A 21,581-nucleotide genomic window follows, 5' to 3' on the forward strand; every position below is an offset into this window, starting at 1 on the left:
CGACTTGTCGCTTTCGGCTCTCATCCAATTGTCTTTAATGCCGCCGCAAGATGGAAGCAGTGCGTTGCCATGGACACTTCCGCCGTAAAACCACCATCGAAGAAGAAAAAGCCGGAAGTTGGCGTGGTCTCGACTCCGAGAAAGCCACAAGGTGAAGTCGAGCGGAAAAATGGTCAAAAAACAGTTGTTGAGGGAGCGACTAATAACATATTCTGAATGTTTAACAGGACAATGGCGTCGTACGAGGAGAACGAAAACAAGTGGAAGCAGAAGGCAAGAATCACATCTTCTACATCCAAAGTCTGGCCACGGCCACCAATCTTCTACTTTTTAATTTTTTTTTTTTTTAAACATTAATGAACAGAGTAATTAGATTCATATTGATGGTGAAATAACAGCAATGCAAGTAGGACTAAAAGATGATAAGCGGCTTGCTCTGGCATTATGTAAGTAAAACGTTTCAAAGACTGGCTAAAGTAGCAATGTTACTGAAATTTCCAAAATACTATTATGTCGATATCATTGGATAGAGGAGTGTTGCACAAATAAAATAAGCCCTGGTTGGGAAGAATCGGATAAGGATTAAGGATTTTTTTTTTGCCACTTCGTATGTCGAAAATTTGCCAAGATGTTCTGCCCAGAAATCAATATAAATCATTAAGAAATGTGTGCCTGCAAATATAGATAAATGCCCGGCTGTTTCTAAGAGTTGACATGGAAATGTGATGTTTAAACACACCATTTTCAGATTTTTCAATGGCATCCGCTCGAGCCTTCTCGTTTTTAGGGTCAAACTGAGAGCACTTGCTTCACCATAATTACTTCAAACTTCACAGGAAACAAAAATAACAAAAATAGTGAATCAAGGATGTAGCGTTCTCTCGAGGAGGAATCTTACGAGCGTGCGTTTTTTTTTTTTTTTACGCCGAAATCGAGGAACATTTATTTTTGCCAGAAACACAGAAAATCTCAATCTATTTGGAAAATTCAATAACGAGGCGGTAAAGGGCTTTCCTAACCGCATAATCTGAAAGGAACAAGTACCTTACCTTGCATGAAACAGTGAGAAAACGCAATTTTGGGTGGACCGTCGCTAAATTCACTTGCCTGAAATGTGGCACAGGGAAATAGGAAGAACATGGCAGCCGCATTTCTGGACGTAGTAACATACCTATGTAAAGCATGTTCACCTTTCTCTCTTCCTGTTCACTTTCCTTTTTTTGTGGCTAAAGGGACTGGCGGTTAACAATTAATTAATTGATTGCTTTAAGGACCTGTCTTAATACCTGAGAAAAATGTTGACATGTTAAATACTTATTTCAGATGCTGTATGTGCATGAATGAGAGCGGTGGAGAAGGAAAAGTGAGGCTACAGGAAGAAGAGATAGCGAGGGTGGAGGACTTTAAATACTTGGGGTCAACAGTCCAGAGCAATGGTGATTATGGTAAGGAAGTGAAGAAACATGTCCAAGCAGGTTGGAACGGGTGGAGGAAGGTGTCAGGTGTGTTATGTGACAGAAGAGGCTCTGCTAGGATGAAGGGCAAAGTTTATAAGACAGTGGTGAGGCCAGCCATGATGTACGGATTAGAGACAGTGGCACTGAAGAGACAACAGGAAGCAGAGCTGGAGGTGGCGGTAATGAAGATGTTGAGGTGCGCTCTCTGAGTGACCAGGTTGGATAAAATTAGAAATGAACTCACCAGAGGGACAGCCAAGGTTAGAATTTTTGGAGACAAAGTTAGAGAGAGCAGACTTCGATGGTTTGGACGAACAGAAGCCACGGTGGCGGCGGCCGCAGAAGACCAGAAAGCCCACCCCTAGCTTCCTGCCTCGTCGTCCTCCTCGGCCGCATTTTCTTTTAAGGACAAGACTGAGGAGTCTCCTGCCGTCACGTTTAACTTCGGACAAAAGATGGACAGCTCCGTGCTGAAGACTGGCACGCCCACTTTTTCCTTGTTTGTAGGCGCCTCGCAATCCTTCGCCAAGACAGACCACGCCGTGCCTTCAGCTACACAAACAGGAAACAGGAAGTGCACTATTGCTGGGGGTGTGTGTGTGTGTGGGGGTGGGGGCCTGAGGAAAACCTTTGAGGAAATCTTGTCTGAAAGGACAAGAAGAATCGCATTTTAATCGTATGACAATATTTGTCCTAAACAGCAACATGGTTTTATTTAATGGATTTTATTGGACGACCAAATCAAATTATTGACACAGACGGGTATATTGTTAACTCTGGATAAATTTTTTGTATTGCATTTTAATGCAAAACAGTAGAATATCCATCCATCCATCCATTTTCTGAGCCGCTTCTCCTCACTAGGGTCGCGGGCGTGCCGGAGCCTATCCCAGCTATCATCGGGCAGGAGGCGGGGTACACCCTGAACGGGTCGCCAGCCAATCGCAGGGCACATAGAGACAAACAACCATTCGCACTCACAGTCACAGTCATCCCTACGGGCAATTTAGAGTCTCCAATTAATGCATGTTTTTGGGATGTGGGAGGAAACCGGAGTGCCCGGAGAAAACCCACGCAGGCACGGGGAGAATATGCAAACTCCACACAGGCGGGGCTGGGGATTGAACCCCGGTCCTCAGAACTGTAAGGCCGACGCTCTAACCAGTCGTCCACCGTGCCGCCAACAGTAGAATAAGTAATAGAAAATCTCCCTGGCCAACATTAAATTTTAGGACATTTTTGAGAACAGTATTGCCCTTTAATGGTTTCTGCGTGGCAGATGGTATGAAAACTTCTTTTTGCACAATTTGCACCAAACCATGCTTTTCAAGGCTTCCATTGGGTATTTTTTTTTTTTAAATGAAATGTTCTTCTCCCATCAGTCGTAGCAGCGCTGTTTCATCCAATTCTTCCATTTTGGTAGCCGAGCTCCGAGGTGTGCATCTGTGTAATCAGTGTACCAGGAAATGGTGTACTGACAAACGTTCCGCATTGTGTGGAACACAAAATGTGATTCAAATGTATTCATTTAAAAATACTAATTTATTAATAGTGATTAATGCATTTAAGTCCCATCCCTATTAATTAGGCAGTGTTTTTTTGCTTTTGCACCGGCAGACCTCGCTCCAGTGCTGGACAAGGATATCAGCTTTGTGTTACACTAAACAGGCATTGAGTGAGTATATATAAAGTGAGAGACAAATTTGTCACTATATAAATGGTTTTAAGCCTCGGTGTGTTCCATCCATCCATTTTCTGAGCCGCTTATCCTCACAAGGGTCGCGGGAGGGCTGGAGCCTATCCTAGCCATCATCGGCCAGGAGACGGGGTACACCCAGAACTGGTTGCCAGCCAATCGCAGGGCACATATAAACAAACCATTTGCACTCACATTCACACCTACGGGCAATTTAGAGTCTCCAATTAACCTACCATGCATGTTTTTGGGATGTGGGAGGGAACCGGAGTGCCCGGAGAAAACCCACGCAGGCACGGGGAGAACATGCAAACTCCACACAGGCGGGGCTGGGGATTGAACCCCGGTCCTTAGAACTGTGAGGCAGACGCTCTAAACAGTCATCCACCGTGCCGCTCCTCGGTGTGTTATTTTACATTTTCATTGGATGGTGTGCCGTGCAAGTTTTTGTCCGTGGTATACCACATGTACCGTGTGCCCTGAACTGCAGCCCGAGCTAACAAACAAACAGTTTCTGACTGTGCTTGGGCTTTCTACCAATATGTCTATTTTCTTTTTTCCCACTACACCCCAGGATGATTAATGTTGTTTTTGGTAGAAAAATTGTCCACTATTTGGCGGTAGTTATTGTAACATCATTGACTTGCTTGTGTCCTGCAGACATTCAGCAGCTGATTAGTCATCAGAAAACTTGCCCCTCAATCGCATGAGGGGAGCTCCATCTTGGAACACGACAATCCACTGCCCCCTCACATAGAGAGGAACAGAAGCAACCACAGCCTCCCCACGTAACAGAGGAAGAGGAGGATCCTCAGCCCTCCCAGTTGAAAGAGGAAGAGGAGGTGTTTGATGTCAGCAAGTTGCCACCGACTGGTGTCTCTATGAAGAGTGAAGACAATGAAGACGAACCACCCAAGCGGTCACAGTTTAATCAGCAAGGTCCGAGCAGAGACCGCTGTAGAGGACCACTACCAGACAACCGCTTAGGTTCACTGTCACACAGCGACGACAAGGAAGAACCTTTAATGAGGAACAAAGACTCTAAAGGTGACAACGAAGAGCTCAAAAGCTCAGAAAAGGACAAAAATCTTTGCAATAATGAAACGTCGGAAACACGAAAACAAAATTTTACCTGCTCAGTTTGTGGTAAGCATTTTACTGAGAAAGCATATATTAGACACATGAGAACCCACAGGGATGAAAATTGCTTTCGTTGCTCATTGTGTGCTAAAATATTCTGTCATAAGTCATCCGTGGTACCACACATGAGAACACACACAGGAGAAAAACCCTTCTGTTGCCCAAGTTGTGGGAAAAGATTTACTCTAAAGTCAAACATGGTAAAACACATGAGAACGCACACAGGAGAAAAACCCTTTAGTTGCTCAACTTGTGGTAAAACATTCTCTCGAAAGTCAAACATGGTGAAACACATGAGGACACACACAGGAGAAAAACCCTTTAGTTGCTCCATCTGTGGTGTAAGATTCACTGTAAAGAAAACCATGGCAGAACACATGAAAACACACACAGGGGAAAAACCCTTTTGTTGTTCAATTTGTGGTAAAACATTCTCTCAAAAAAGACATCTGGTAAAACACACGATAACACACACAGGAGAAAAACGCTTTAGTTGCTCGACGTGTGGTAGAACCTTCTCCAGAAAGGACAAAATGGAAACTCACTTGAAAACGCACACAGGAGAAAAACCCTTTAGTTGCTCAACTTGTGGTAAGACTTACTCCAGAAAAGACTATTTGGAAACACACATGCGAACACACACAGGAAAAAAACCATTTTGTTGCTCAATTTGTGGTAAAAGCTATGCTCAAAGAGCCAGTTTGACTGCACACTTTCGGACACATCAAAACTGAGAATAAATGATCTACAGTATTCCCCCGCAATACCGCAGCATCCGAAGCAGACCACATATTGTTTTTATAGAATTTTATCCTACGGAAGAGCTATAAATATTCAGCGTGGCTGTTTAGTACACCACAAGTCATTGTTGTCATACTCATCATACTGCACAGTTAAAGGACCTCTCTAACGCTGTGAACATTGGCACTTAACTGTAATCCATAGTTCTGGATTTAAAAACGATGCTACGGCATACTTTGATGGCTACGGCCATTTTGTACTATTTTGATCAATGACAGCGTAATAAATAACAAGATTTTTTAGCATATTAAATCAGCGATTGAAGATAATTTATGGGTGCTTTTGTAATGCACTGAAACAGTTCCCTGCATGAGACACAATCTGATAGTCTGTCACATTGGCCATTAAAAAAATAAAATAAACATTGCCACTTAAAATGTTACTACATGAGATAATTGGCCAATAAGTCATTGTTGGGCAACATCCTCACATATACAAAATCATTACTTTTCAGTAAATACAAGTCATCTTGCTTAATTTACCATTAAGCACAGCATAGTTTAAATTGGTATTACAGCTTATATTGATTGCAATCATATACCGGTGAGCAGCAACATCAACAAATCAGTCAAGGTAAATTGCTAATTTAATGATGTGATAATTTATTAAACTGTCATTGATAAAAATGGTATAATCCGGCGCCATGACCAGTCAAAAAGCTTTTAATATTTTACGAAAAGCTAACACGACTGGTTACATCATCGTCCCCAAACTATTTCAGGAGTAAAAGCCATGAGTGACGCAATAGAAAAAAAAAAAAGACAAACAATCAAATCTTGAGGCAACACAATGCTACACTGCTCCTGCAGAGTGAGAGGAGATGTGTTACGACTTTTCAGACAGCTGAGTATTCAAGAGAATTATTAGATTTGTTCTCACTCTATTTTCAAGACTTTAAACTGCCAGGTAATGAGTAGATATAATATATATCAGACGACCGAGGGAGAGACTAATAATAACGATTTGTGAAAAGATGTGAAATTGAACATTTTTGTATATACGAGGTTTCCACCTGACAGCAACGATGCATGTGCCACCTGGTCATTTACCTCAATGTTTAATTGTTTCCACTTGTGGCATAAATTGACTCGTTTTTTAAGGTAAAATTTGTGAATTGTTCGGTCGAGACCTGGATGTTGCCAGCCAACTTTCAGGCGAACACGCAATTGGTATTTTGTGTGACACAAACTCACAGAGACATTCCTTTGTGATTGAATGTAGTTTACATACTATGGGAGTCACTACAGCAGGGGCGTCGCTAGGTTTTGATGTTTGGGGTGGCCCAGCCCCTCCCAAAGATTTGGGGGGCATTTTGTTTTGGTTTTAGGGGGGCTAGGAATTTAAACCTTCGCCATGAACACATACTACTAGATATTTGAGGCTTGACAAGTTTTTAGGGGGGCTTCAGCCCCCATAAAATAGGCCTAGCGACGCCGCTGCACTACAGGATACATGCATACCACTTGGGAAAGAAAATACAAATAAAAGAACAATGCAATGAACGTGAGGTTTCTAAATTAATATGTGGCTACTGTAGCATTAAACGGTCTGTTGTTTCAGAATCTGTTGGGAATTACTCTTTTTGCAGAATAGTTAAGGGAGCAATCTTGTCTTTTTTTTTTTTTTTTTTTAAATACAAAGAGCTATTTACATGATACAAACAAAAAAGAGACGGGGGGGCGGGGAAGATGGGGATAGCAAGGCTACTTTTAGCAAGGCTAGGCATCTCAGAGAAGTTAAACCAGAGTTATGGAACAATACACAATAAAATAATGCATTAAACCTTTAGTTATACATTTTTATAATTAAAAACTTACCTTGGATTTCTCCATGGTTTAGCTACTGTGGGTTGAATAGCTCAATAAATCTTGGTGCCAGGTGTAACACATTGGTGGTTGTGACTCAGTTTGAACAAACTGTTTATTTTAATGGTACAACACCACAATCTTCCAATTTAGAATTACATTTGAAAAACAAACTATCTAAAATAAAAACAAATTTTAAATAAATGCTCATTATTTTATAAAGTCACAAAGAGTCACAGTAAAAGGAAGTAAGAGCTCTGGAGCCACGGGTTGTAGACCCCTGTTCTCGTCGATAGTATTCCATGTAAAGTTTACGTCATGCTGACGTAATGTTCAGTGAACTTCCAGACACACTACTGGAAGTGGTTAGATAAAAAGCAATAAGACTGTGTGACTTTACGAGAATACATTCTGGTGATGTGGGTAATACATTCGGATAAGCTGTAGTACAGATTGTATGTAGTAGTTTATCACAATAGCCATATCCGCCATTGACGTGGACCATTGTGTGGATAAATGATTGCGTTTGCAACGTATAAACGGGCGTTATGTCTTTGACCACGTTCGGCCCTTTTGTTGCTCACCAAGCACTTATTCTGGTGTTTCTTGACTACATGTCATTACATTAGCTTGGCTTCTGGTCCTCATTTAGTGATAACAATACTTGCCAGGATTGCTGCTTATTTGTGGCCATGGAGGTGCGGATTACTAACTTAGAGGAGCACCTCTGCACTGTGGAATGACGGCGTTTAGCTGCACTAGCTATGCAGCTGCAGCTTGTTGGTAGCGGGTGTGGGACAAGATAGCGCCGAACATTCCCACGGTAGTTCCTGAGCAGCGGAGAAAGGAAGGAGGATTGATTGCTGTTCGACTTGGACACACTTTTTTTTAACATGTTCGGAGCTGGTTAAATCAAACATTGCTTTGCAGCTCCTGCTCTGTGGTCAGATGTACTTGAGGTCATTTTACACTAAGGAAGATACGACAATGTTGTCAACAAGCGTACTCATTAAGACTGTAACTAATGATTATTTTAATAATCGATGAATTGGTCGGCGGCACATTGGTCGGTGGCACATTGGTCGACTGGTTAGCACATCTGTCTCACAGTTCTGAGGACCCGGGTTCAAATCCTGTGTGGGGTTTGCATGTTCTCCCTGTCCTTGTGTGGGTTTTCTCCTCCCACATCACAAAAACATGCTTGTTAGGTTCATTGAAGACTCGAAATTGCCCGTCGATGTGAACATGAGTGCAAATGATTGTTTGTCTGTATGTTCAGGGTGTAGTCCGCATCTTGCCCAGTGGCAGCTGGCTATTGTGATAGGCTCCAGCAGGCCTGCGACCCGAGTGAGGATAAATGGTACGGAAAATGAATGGATGTTTTGTTTGGAGGCTGGTTTAACCACAGCAATTAACATCACAATGTGCAAGATTTTGTAGTTTCAGCCACAAAGTGCTCAAATTATATTTGAAAATGATGTTACAATTCAAAATACAATCAAAAGACATTGTTTACTCTTAGACCCGGAAGCTCTGGCTTTGAGTGTAAAACACTTTCTATAGTTCCAAGCATCAAATGGATGAGGCGTCTTCACTTAGCTTCCACTTTTCCACATCCAATATGGCGGTGACGTCGAGGCATGGGCTGAAAATTGCCCGTCATAAAACCACCATCGAAGAAGAACAAGGCGGGAGTGGACAACGAGAAGTGTACGTGTATGCTTTGAAATTGTAAAAAGAAAAAAACTGCTAAAAGACTTCGTTAAGGGAGAGACTAAAGATTGTCGGATCGTGCTATAGAACGATGGTGTCGTATGAGGAGGAACTCTGTCGAGTAAAGCGAACGAGCTACAGAAGAATACAGCTCTGTATTGATTCTTTGATGGTAACAAAATTCGACGGTCCGGCGCGTTCATCTTGGACGGAAGTTGCCTGATGTGTGTGCGCGCCCGCCAGTACACGTCGGTTCAGGAGCCCAGGAACAAACAATGAAAAAGTGTGTTGCAAAAATGTGCAGGGTTTCGACTAAAAACACTTGGTTTTTTTTGCCCAATGTGACATGTATCTGATTTTTTACAGAGTTTCACAGTTTACCTAAAACGAATCGTTACACCCAATTCATCAACATTAACATCCATCCATCCATCCATCCATTTGCTGTACCGCTTCTCCTCACTAGAGACGCGGGCGTGCTGGAGCCTATTCATAGTCAGTAATAAATAAAAAAGGAAGTGCTTTTTTTTTTTTTTTTTAATTAGAATTTACTAACAGTCATCAATATTAAAGTCAATCAATCAATTTAAAAACATCAATTCTGCTTTAAAGATAATTTTGTGCTACAGCAGAACGTGTTTGTTGTGTATGTGTGTGCTGTTCTGTACCAATTTGCCCATGCGTGGCTTGACGCATTACGTAGCTTTACAGTGTTTCTAAAGACTCTTTCCCAGATCACCATTTTGTTTACCATGTCTGGATTTAAAGGACCTCTCACAACTTAACATTGTTGCCTGATGTACTGAAAATTGTCTCTGATGGAGAGCTGGTGGCCTGCATGCACAAGTATTTTCTTGCCATGTTACTCAGTCAAGGAAAGTTGATTTTGTTCTTCACCACAGCAGGAGGTTGTTTCCATTGCATTGTTAATTGTGGAGGACTGTGTACACTGTAGGCATTTAGTTCAGCTTCCAGGCAACAATGGGGTCTATTGGTACTGTGGCATTGGCAATGGAATCCTCGAAGAGGCTTGCGAAAGACTTGTTAGCCTTCTTGGTGGGTGGGGGTGGAACCTCTTTTTTTTTTTTTTTTTTTAATGAAAAAAAAATCCCGCTGTCATAATCCCCCCCCCCCCCCCCAAAAGAATAAAATTTCTGAAATTGTCAGAAAATATTTCTTGCCCTTACTAGTGTATTTTTTTGTTTTTGTTTTGCAGGTATCAACATTTGTGAAAACAGACCCTCCACCAGACAAGTCAATACTTTCTCTCGAATGTCTCAAACCTGCTGTTGCCCTAAGAATGATTGAAAAGTTGCACAGTTATGCCAAGCCAGTTTCAGTAAAATCAAGCCGACCATGCAAGGTTCCTGTGTGTGAAGTTGCTGGCTCACGGATCAATTCTACTCCCGTGAAAGCAGGTAACGTTTCACTTATTTCACTGTATCTTCGGGCATTTGTGAAGATCACCCTGGACATGGATGTGTCAGACTATTAATCACATTTTATTTATATTGCACTTTTCATACATGAAAACTGCAACCCAATGTTCTTCACAGAGATAAAAGCAGACATAAATGCAAACACACCCATATGAACACACTCACAGAAACACAGCACCTGTTGACTAATAGTATAGAGACATGGCAAAGCACTGAGGATTCTGGGTGAAGAACGACAACCTGAGGAAGCCATCCACACCAAGAGGTGCCGCAGCCACAGAGGATTCCGCCAGAGACCACCACTACCAGGATAGACCGGGGGGGACTCCCCACAGGCAGACCGAACACACCTCCCTTACTTAAAAAACTTAAAAAAGACTGAGACAATAGCACAGGATAAAAACAGCAGGACAATGAGATACAATAAAACAGATACATGGTTAGAATAAAAAAGAAATAATTGAATAAATGAGTAGATAAATAATTGTATAAATTAATAAAGAAATCAGTTAAAAGCTAGACCAAACAAGTGAGCGTCCTTTTAAAAAGGTAATGTGCAGCCTCTCCGTAGGCTTTTGTTGTAGTTTTAGTAATAATTAAAAGGCTGGTGCCAGAGGACTTCAGGACCCGTGAGGGTACAAAGAGCCTGTTTAATAAAATCTCTTATTTTTTGTTATTTTACAATAACAATAATTTTACGATATCCTGGGGGGAAAAAAGTGTAAATCTCTCCTTACTTCACAGGACATTTATTGATAGACATTGTTTCAGAACAACAGCTCTTGTTTATTTTGTAAATTGCTTCATACATCTACTGCAAAACATTGCACAAGAATGATGTATGGAAATATTTAACAATTAATAACTTCATGTCCAGGCTGTATACAGGAGAATGTCAAAGACTGCAGAAAGAAATATAGTTGTTGACGTTCTTTATGTCTTGCCGTTTACTACGTCATATGGAATGTGTTCGCTAAATGACTCGGCGCGGGTTTTCTGAGTGTTTTGCGGATTTACACATCTTTTTTAGCAGTCGTCGTACTTGCGGAATTAACAAAGCTTTACGTATTCATCATACTTAGGGTTGTACGGGTTACTTTAGAAATGTATTTCAATACAGATACTAGTTACCTATGACAAAGACAATATGTGACGTCATGAAATCTTTTTTTTTTTTTTATTCCCGGTGAGTAAGTGTAGCAGCTGGTATTGGTAATAGTTTTTAAATAAGTAAAGCAGTGGGTAATCGGTGATGGGATAGTGAGATATTGACTTCCGATGCGGCCATAAGGCTATGCTAGCTAGCGCCTCCGTTTGGCTCACCAGCAGTCGGGATGACTTTGACAGCGCAGTTTTCTTTGTTAATGTTACTCAAAATGAATAAATCCTCAGTGAATATAAGATCAAAACATCACCGTCCTGTGCCCATTCTCTTTGTTGCACTTTTAAACTGGCCACGTTTGGGAAGCCAGCATGTACATCGAGTGGCCTGTGTCATTTTCCTGTTGGCCAACAAAAAAAACTACCCATACTTTGAGGTCCATCGTTTCAATTCACCCACTTGTAAGCTGCCAAACTACTAAGAAGGTTGCCGGAGTCGGCCCACCAGTTTGAGAGCGAGAGTTTATTTTGCTTGCCACTGAGTCATGTGACTGAATCATGATTCGGCGAATGAGGAATCTATAGGTCAGAGAACGCCTGTACAAACTACATCTGCCATTTCAAAGTGATTATATATCAGATATACAGGCGTTAAATCGATAAATATGATGCAGAATGCGCCTTCTGCTTTTTGCATCCAGTGCCTTCCGGTCTTTGGCGCTATCCGGCGCTGTGACGTCGATTTATGAGAACAGTTTCCCAGCATCACCTCTAAGTGTCGCCAAAGCACGAAAAGCTGCAGAAACGTGCGTACGCCAGCAATGCAGTTGGCGTGAGGCACCGCACATTTCCACGGTCATGCCGCTCTTGATACATCTGAACTTTGCCGTGAAAAAGAACGGACGCCACATTTTTGTGCGTAAGCACCTTTTGTACATGAGGCCCCTGGTCCTCAGAACTGGGAGGCAGACGCTCTAACCCGTCGTCCGCCGTGCCGCTCTTCACATAAATACTCTTGTAAAAGAAAAAAAGTATGGTTCATTCATACTAAAGTAAAATATATCCAAAATGTTACTTCAGTAAATGTAACGGAGTAAATGTCGCGCATTACTACCCACCTCTGCCGCCGCTTCTGATACAGTAGACCACACCATTCTTGTAAATAGACTGAAATATCTGTATGGCCTCTCGTGCTGCACACCAATGGTTTTTATTCTTCCTCGTTGAGAGAACTTTTATGGTACAGTTAGATACTTGCTTAGATACACGTAAGCTTTGATACAGCTCATTGAGTTGGTGTTTCCTCACCTGGATGCTCTGTACTCAGCCTTTGGTCCTTCGGTCATTACATCGTTATCTTTTAATTTTAACCTTTATGTGGGCGTGTGTATCTACTCTGTGTCCTTGTGGACGAGTGGCAGGATTATTATTATTTTTCATCATTTTCATCTATGTAAACCACTTTGAAGCCTCCTTAATACCGCCGCAAGATGGCAGCAATACGTTGCCATGGACACTCTGCTGCCCTAAAACCACCATAGAAGAAAAAAGAAAGCGGAAGTCGGCGTGGCTTCGGGACGACACAAAAAGCAGCGACATGGCCAGGTAAAATGGAGTGAAAAAAATTATCGAAACGTGCAAAAAGTTGGTACGGGAGCGGCTAATAAAATATTGTAACTGTTTAACAGAGCACTGCCGAAGTACGAGAAGAACGAGGCACAACGAAATCAACTGCATGCTTATGACGAGAATTACATCGTGTACATCCAAGGTGAAGGTTTGTCCACATGTCTGCTAATCTTCCACCTTTACTGTTTTTAACATTATTAAATGCATTAATACGATTAATGTTGATAGTAAGACAACGTTAATGCGATTAGAACTAACACACTTGGTCACTCATGTATGTAAAGCGTTTCAAAGACTAAACTATGTTCGCCTTTTCTAATGGCACTAACGGCTAGCATTGCTTTATTCAAACACAAACAGAAAAAATACATCTAACGATATGTAAAATATGAAAAAACTGGCAATGAAAATATCATTCAGTGCAGTTTACATATGTAAAAAAAAAAAAAAAAAGTTGCCCTAGTCGGTCTCAAATTAGGTTTTAACTTATATCACATTAATGCTGTAATAAATAGTTATGTTATAACTTTGATCCACCTGCATATCAAAATACAGGAACTCATTAGGTTGAGATTTGAAACACAAATAAAATGAGCCCTAACCCTATGAATCGGTTAAGCTTTTATGCTGGTTTTAATGTCATGAATTGGCCCAAATTGAATTGTTCAGAGATGAATGTACCGTGCGTCTGGAAAGTATTCATAGCGCTTCACTTAACATTTTGTAATGTTACAGCCTCATTCCAAAATGGAATGATTTATTTTTTTCTGAAAAAAATCCACACACAATATACCCCCTAATGAAAAAGTGGAAAATATGTTTCATGAAATGTTTGCAAATTTATTGAAAAAAAAAAAACGAAGAAATCACATGTACCTGTACATAAGTATTCACAGCCTTTGCCTCGAAGCTCTAAATTGAGCTCAGGTGCATCATGCTTCCACTGATCATCCTTGCAAAGTTCTTACAGCTTAATTGGAGTCCACTTGTGGTAAATTTAATTGATTGGACATGAGTTAGAAAGGCACACACCTATCTATATAAGGCCCTAGAGGTGACACAAACAACCATGAAGTCAAAGTAATTATCAGGATTGTCTCGAGGCATAAATCTGGGGAAGGGTACAGAAAAATTTCTGTACAATGGCCTCCATCATTTCTGCACAATGGCCTCAATCATCCGTAAATGGAAGGAGTTCCGAACCGCCAGGCCTCTTCCCAGAGCTGGCCGCTCGTCGAAACTGAGCAATTGGGGGAGAAGAGCCTTAGTCAGTGAGGTGACCAAGAACCTGATGGTCACACTGTCAGAGTTCCGGGAGTTGTCTGTGGACAGACAAGAACCTTCCAGAAGGACCACCATTTCTGCAGTATTCCACCAATCAGGCCTGTATGGTAGAGTGGCCAGACGGAAGCCACTCCTTTGTAAAAGGCACATGGCGGCCTGCCTGGAGTTTTCCAAAAGGCACCTGAAGGAGTCTCAGACCACGAGGAAAAAAAATTCTCTGGTCTGATGAGACAAAGATAGAACTCTAGGGTGAATTCCAGACGTCATGTTTGGAGGAAACCAGGCACCGCTCATCACCTGACCAAAACCACCCCCACAGGAAAGCATGGTGGTGGGAGCATCATGCTGTGGGGATGTTTTTCAGCGGTAGGAACTGGGAGACTAGTCAGGATTGAGGGAAAGATGAATGCAGCAATGTACAGAGATATCTTGTATGAAAACCTGTTCCAGAGTGCCCAGGACCTCAGAATGGGGCGAAGGTTTACCTTCCAACAGGGCAACGACCCAAAGCACATAGCCAAGTCAGCAAAAGAGGGGCTTCAGGAAAACTCTGTGGATGTCCTTGAGTGGCCCAGCCAGACCCCAGACTTGAATCCAATTGAACATCTCTGGAGAGATCTGAAATTGGCTGTGCACCAATGCTCCCCATCCAACCCGATGAAGCGTGAGAGGTGCTGAAAAGCGTAATGGGCGAAACTGCTCAAAGATAGGTGTGCCAAGCTTGTGGCATCATATTCAAAAAGACTTGAGGCTGTAATTACTGCCAAAGGTGCATCAACAAAGTATTGGAGAAAGAGCTGGCGCATTTTGTGGCTCCGCCATAAGGTCTTGGCTCCTCGCAGCATAAGACATTTCACTTCCGGCTCACGGTGGCTCACCTGGTGGCTGCTGGATCACCCGTTAGCTCACCCGGTGGCTCACAGCCTGCTCACCACTGGCTCACCCGGTTTGGCTCAACACTGGCTTGCGGTGGCTCACCACTGGCTCGTGGTGGCTCACAGCCTGCTCACACGGGCTCATCACCTGCTCATCTTGGCATATTGAGGCATTTTCGACTTGCTGCTCATTCCACGACATCATATGTGCTTAGAAACGGCTTGTTGTTTTTGATAATGGTGAATATACAGTACTGTTCATTAATATGTGTAAGTGCCATCCACATCTTAATACACGCGTCAATCAAATAAAACATCGTAACGTCTTTGCTCCTTGCGGCATAATGACATCACTTGTGGCTCACACCTGCTCATCTCGGCATATTCGACTTGCTGCGCAGTCCACGACATCGTATGTGCTTTGAAACGGCTTGTTGTTTATAACGGTCATAGAACTACGATCATCCAAAATACCTGCTGTTGACCCATATGATAAAACTTTATTTCGTAACTATATCAGACGTGTCAAAACCTATGGCCCGTGGGCCAGAACCGGCCCGTCAATCTGGCCCACGGGTCATATATAACTATGCACCTCATTGTATAATTTAGTCACTACACATTGTATAATTGTATAATTTAGTCACTACACATTCACTGCTATTTTTCTATAACAGTAAATTTTGTTGCTAATTTTGTCCACTGGAGGGTGCACTGATAACACTTAAATGACATTGATGCACTTTTGAAGGCCAAACAATGCCCAATTTTAGGAGCACACTAATATAAATTGGTGTGCCATGTTCACACTGCAATTCTGTGAAAATAAATATCTCCTGTAGAAATGTTCTAAGACATTCAATATTACAAAATTTCAGTCAAAAGCGTCACTTCAAAAGAGGTTGGTTTGTTGGAATCATTTTTATTTATTTATTTATTTATTTATTTTATTCCCTTCTCCCCCATGCACTGCCACAACTTAAATTTTTATGTATACATTTACAAAGGATGCATAAGTGATTGTCAATGGTTCACACTCACTGATTCATAATACTGTTGAAATAATTTTGGGTTAAAAATTTCAGACTGCTCATATGATTTGCAACAAGATAATAATGAATAAATGTTAATATTTTCCGAAAGTAGCTGTAATTATTTGCGCCAAAACATCCATCCATCCATTTTCTGAGCTGCTTCCCCCCACTCGGGTCGCCCTGAACTGGTCGCCAACCAATCGCAGGGCACATATAAACAAACAACCATTCGCACTCACATTCACACCCACGGGCAATTTAGAGTTGTCAATTAACCTACCATGCATGTTTTGGGGATGTGGCAGGAAACCGGAGTGCCCGGAGAAAACCCACGCTGGCACGGGGAGAACATGCAAACTCCACACAGGCGGGGCTGTGGATTGAACCCCGGTCCTCAGAACTGTGAGGCAGACTCTCTAACCAGTCTTCCGCCGCGCCAAAACAATGGGGACATTTTTAATAGTTGTTATTCATGGCTTTTTAAGCCACAAATATTGTGGTCCGGCACGCTTGAGATCTAATTGGAGTGAATGTGGCCCGCAAACTAAAATGAGTTTGACAATTTTGCTACATGTTTGAATGTTTTTTTTTTTTACCTTGGAGTATTGATCGTCTATAAAGTCTCTTTGGCCATGAAGACTTTAAGATCAATTTCCTTTTTAAATAAGATTTCTATGAGGATAATTTTCTCAACATAGGATTTGAGACTATTGTTAATTTAGTGGGCATAGGAATTGTCACTGATTAAGATGACATTATGTAAGTATTTGTCCATGAGACATGAGAGGGTGTATTTATTCCTTATTATGCCGAGAGCCACCAATGGCTCGGAGCAGCTTGGGCATCCGATGTCTAATGATGGCTTTTTTTTTTTTTTTAAATAGTTGTCAATATACAATGCTGTATATTAATATGTGTAAGTGCAATCATCCACATCTTAATAAATGCTTCAGTCAAACAATAACATCTTTTCTCATTTTCATGCTCCCAATTGCCACTTCTTCAACCATGGCTCACACTGGCTGCGGCAACTTAATTTCCCCCTCGTTCCGCAGCACCCTTGCTGTCTCTCACTAAAACATTTTCCTGCAGTCAACAAGACACAAGTTGAAAAAGAGTCATTGAACATTGATATTTGCATGTCACAATTTAAGATTGGCTATAATTTACTGTGAATCTTCTTTTCCTTTCGGCTTATCCCTTTAGGGGTCGCCACAGCGCGTCATCCTTTTCCACATAAGCCTATCTCCTGCATCCTCTCGAGCACCAACTGCCCTTATGTCCTCCCTCACGACATCCATCAACCTTCTCTTTGGTCTTCCGCTAGCTCTCTTGCCTGGCAGCCTTCCACTACCCTTTCCCAGAACTTCATTGTGTGTCTCAACTTTATTCCTCTATAGTTCCCACAGCTCTGCACATCACCTTGCTCTTAAAAATGAGTACCAGCACACTTTTCCTTCATTCCTCAGGCATCTTCTCACCCGCTAGAATTCTATTGAACAAGCTGGTCAAAAACTCCACAGCCACCTCTCCTAGATGCTTCCATACTTCCACAGGAATGTCATCAGGACCAACTGCCTTTCATTTTTCATCCTCTTTAATGCCTTTCTAACTTCCCCCTTACTAATCATTGCCACTTCCTGGTCCACCACACTTGCCTCTTCTACTCTCCCTTCTCTCTCATTTCATCAACTCTTCAAAGTATTCCTTCCATCTATCCAGCACACGACTGGCACCAGTCAACATTTTTTCATATTTTCTATCCTTAATCACCCTGACCTGCTGCACATCCTTCCCATCTCTATCGCTCTGTCTGGCCAACCTGTATAGATAATTTACTCCTTCTTTAGTGTCCATCCTCGCATACATGTCATCATGTGTCTCTTGTTTGGCCTTTGCTACCTCTACCTTTGCCCTATGTCGCATCTCAATGTATTCCTTTCGCCTCTCCTCAGTCCTCTCAGTGTCCCACTTCTTCGTAGCCAACCTTTTTCCTTGTATGATTTACTGTCCTGTGAGGTTCCACCCCCAAGTCTCCTTCTCTCCTTTCCTGCCAGAAGATACACCAAGTACTCTCCTGCCTGGCTCTCTGATCACCTTGGCTGTAGTGGTCCAGTCTACTGGCAGCTCCTCGTGTCCACCGAGAGCCTGTATCACCTCTTCCAGAAAAGCTGCACAACACTCGTCCTGTCTCAGCTTCCACCAAATGGTTCTGCTCTGCCTTTGTCTTTCTAATCTTCCTCCCCACCACCAGAGTCATCTTACACACCACCATCTTATGCTGTCTAGCCACACTTTCCCCTACCACTCAACCTTTCCGCTAATCATCATGTCAACCAACTCCTGAGATTTTCCTGTCACAGTCCCAACATTCAAAGTCCCCACATTCAGTTCTAGGCTCTGGTTTCCTTTTCTCTTTCTGCTGAAGAACCCGCTTTCCACCTCTTTGTCTTTGACCCACAGTAGCTGAATTTCCACCGGCGCCCTGTAGGTTGACGGCGCCGGTGGCGGACGTTGTTAACCCGGGCCATGACCGATCCGGTATGGAATTCTTTGAATGAACGCTCACATTTGTTTGGCAAAGTTTTAAGCAGGATGCCCTTCCTGAAGCAACACTCTGCATTTATCCTGGCTTGGGACCGGCCTACAGTTTGCACTGGCTCGGTGCCCCCCCATAGGGTTGCATTCTATAATTTACTGTGAATAATTTGGTAAATTTATTGACTCTGCTGTCTGTAGCCAGGTCGGTATTTCAAATAAGAATCAGTCCTCAATTGCCTGACATGGATGAATGAAGGTTATATAAATGAAAATTATGTAACTAAATGAAACAAATCCAGTTTACATTCTCACCACATCCATGCTTTCTGGACATTGTTGACACAATTTTATCATTGTGGCTAAAGGTATATGCCGTACGAAACTCTCCCTTTACCTGAGAAGGTCATGTCACCATCATCAATACAACAGAAATGTTGGAGTGAGTCATAGATCCTGATTTTTTTTTTTTGGTGAAGTCAAATACCGATAGGAAGAAAATTAACCTGTCATATATAACACTATGCACCTCATTGTATAATTTATGACTGGGTACATCATTAACTTCATATTGCTAATTAAAAAAATAAAATAAGGTATTTTTTGTATTAGTAAAATAATATCCCGCAATAAAGAAACGGTTTAAGGAAGACTCACCCAAAGAATGAAATGATTCCCTGACTCTGGGGATGAGTGACCAACTAGCATGGGGAGGAGTAGCTTCTCAGATACCTGGAGTAAAACATTTACATCACGCCAGACAATCCAGCAAATATAACAAAATATATACATTTCAAATATGCTTTGTCTTATATTTGTCACAACAAAAATAAATAAATTAATAAATAAAAGTTACTAATTCGACCTACAGGGAGATGCTTGACCACATTGTCACTAACAGCTCTATTATTGGTCGACTCCCGGTGCCACAAAATGTAGTCAAAGTGAGCCAAAGTACCACACTGTAATTTAAAATCACATTTTATTAGCACCCAAAAAATTAATAAAAACATTAGGAGCATAAACTCTATTACCATGTGTTCTTGGGCCAGTTGTGCAACACGGTAGTTAAAAAAAAAATCCCCAACATATGCCTCGATATGAACATATGAGCAGGCGGTGAGCCACAAGTGACGTCATTATGCCGCGAGGAGCCAAGACGTTACAATGTTTAATTGACTGACGCATGTATTAAGATGTGGATGGCACTTACACATATTAATGAACAGTACTGTATATTCACCATTATCAAAAACAACAACCCGTTTCTAAGCACATACGATGTCGTGGAATGAGCAGCAAGTCGAATATGCCTTGATATGCCGAGATGAGCAGCTGGTGAGACAGTGTGAGCAGGCCTTGAGCCACCGCGAGCCAGTGGTGAGCCAATCCGGGTGAGCAGGCTGTGAGCCAAACCGGGTGAGCAGGCTGTGAGCCACCGGGTGATCCAGCGGGTGAGCCACTGTGTGCCAGCGGTGAGCCGGAAGTGACGAGTCTTGTGCCGCGAGGAGCCAAGACCTTACGCCGGAGCCACAAAATGAGCTAGCCCTTGCTGAAGTATTGAGCAAAGGCTGCGAATACTTATGTACATTTGATGTGTCAGTTTTTTATCCGTCCATCCATTTTCTGAGCCGCTTCTCCTCACTAGGGTCGCAGGCGTGTTGGCCTATCCCACCTATCATCGGGCAGGAGGCGGGGTACACCTTGAACTGGTTGCCAGCCAATCGCATGGCACATACAAACAACCAACCATTCGCACTCACATTCACACCTATGGGCAATTTAGAGTCTCCAATTCATGCATGTTTTTGGGATGTGGGAGGAAACCGGAGTGCCCGGAGAATACCCACGCAGGCACGTGGAGAACATGCAAACTCCACACAGGCGGGGCCCGGGATTGAACCCCGGTCCTTAGAGCTGTGAGGCTGACGCTCTAACCAGTACCGCCTCAGTTTTTTTTATTTTTGATAAATTTGCAAACATTTCAAAAATACTTTTTTCATGTTCTCATTATGGGGTGTTGTGTGTAGAAGTTTGAGGGGAAAAAATGATTTTATTCCATTCTGGGATGAGGCTGTAACATAACAAAATGTGGAAAAAGTGAAATGCTGTGAATACTTTCTGGAGGCACGCTAAATTAATAGAAAAGCTGTGACCGAAACCTTGATTCTTTGGTAGAAAAGGCCTGTATGTTTCTTATTAGTTGAAAATGTGACGTATAAACAGGCCATTTTCAGATTTTTCAATGGCGGCGTCCACTCGAGCCATCTCATTGCTGAGCTTGTCGAGAGCAAACTAATCACCAGATTCACATCAAAGTTCACAGAAACAATATAATAGTTTATCACGTCGACCTACCTTTTAATCGTGTCGAAATCCTATGAACGTGTGATTTGGGTGCCCAAATCGAGGAGCGTTTGTCAGAAGTTCAGAACCACAGAAAATCTCAACCGAATTGAACATTTAAAAAATGAGGTGGTACATGGATTTCCCAACAATGTAATCGACCAATTGAACAAGAATTTCCTTGCGTGAAACAATGAGAAACATGATTGTGGTGAATCTCCGCTAAATCAAAGTTTGGGAAATCCGGCACAGCAAAATGGAAAGAAAATAGTGGACGATGAGCTGGATAGGTTATTAATATTCAATATACTACAGTATGTTATATAAACATAGTTAAATATTGGGACCATAAATATGTGTCCATTAAATGTGCTATAAAGCTCAAATATGGAGCATTGTCTATATATATTCAAATAAATACATCACCAGTGCCATAATTGAGACTAGGGCTGCAGCAATTGAATAATGTAGTATTCAACTATTCTGGTATTCTACTGAAAATTCCATTGAGTAATTGGCGAAAATATGATTTTGCTTTTTAACAGATTATTCCTGTATGAAGTCACGTTATTGTCGCGGCCTCGTCAAGGAATAACGAGACCGCTGTTGTTGATTAGTTTGCCTATATTAATTCACTCCTAAAGCACGAACATGACATGACACTCTGTCCCTCTAACAACGAGGAGAGCCACTCAGCTTCTCCCCCTAATATAGAGATCATTT

At 42.0% G+C, this 21,581-nt stretch overlaps 1 protein-coding gene across 18 annotated transcripts in view; it reads left to right on the plus strand.

The window, feature by feature from the left end:
- Positions 1 to 35: 35 nt before the first annotated feature.
- The window catches only part of LOC133475719 (uncharacterized), an 88,997-nt gene continuing 67,451 nt past the window's right edge, over positions 36 to 21,581 (plus strand). For 8 of the 18 annotated variants that reach the window (XM_061769001.1, XM_061769011.1, XM_061769014.1 and 5 more), the window contains exons 1-5: positions 36 to 151; positions 228 to 273; positions 9,829 to 10,030; positions 12,622 to 12,757; positions 12,841 to 12,929. In XM_061769001.1, the coding sequence (XP_061624985.1) occupies positions 51 to 151; positions 228 to 273; positions 9,829 to 10,030; positions 12,622 to 12,757; positions 12,841 to 12,929 (574 nt within the window). In that variant the 5' untranslated portion in view covers positions 36 to 50. The other 10 variants (XM_061769002.1, XM_061769013.1, XM_061769019.1 and 7 more) reach the window with 8 other exon arrangements.

The sequence above is a fragment of the Phyllopteryx taeniolatus genome, chromosome 3 (genome assembly GCF_024500385.1).
Source record: "Phyllopteryx taeniolatus isolate TA_2022b chromosome 3, UOR_Ptae_1.2, whole genome shotgun sequence".
Classification (NCBI taxonomy): domain Eukaryota; kingdom Metazoa; phylum Chordata; class Actinopteri; order Syngnathiformes; family Syngnathidae; genus Phyllopteryx; species Phyllopteryx taeniolatus.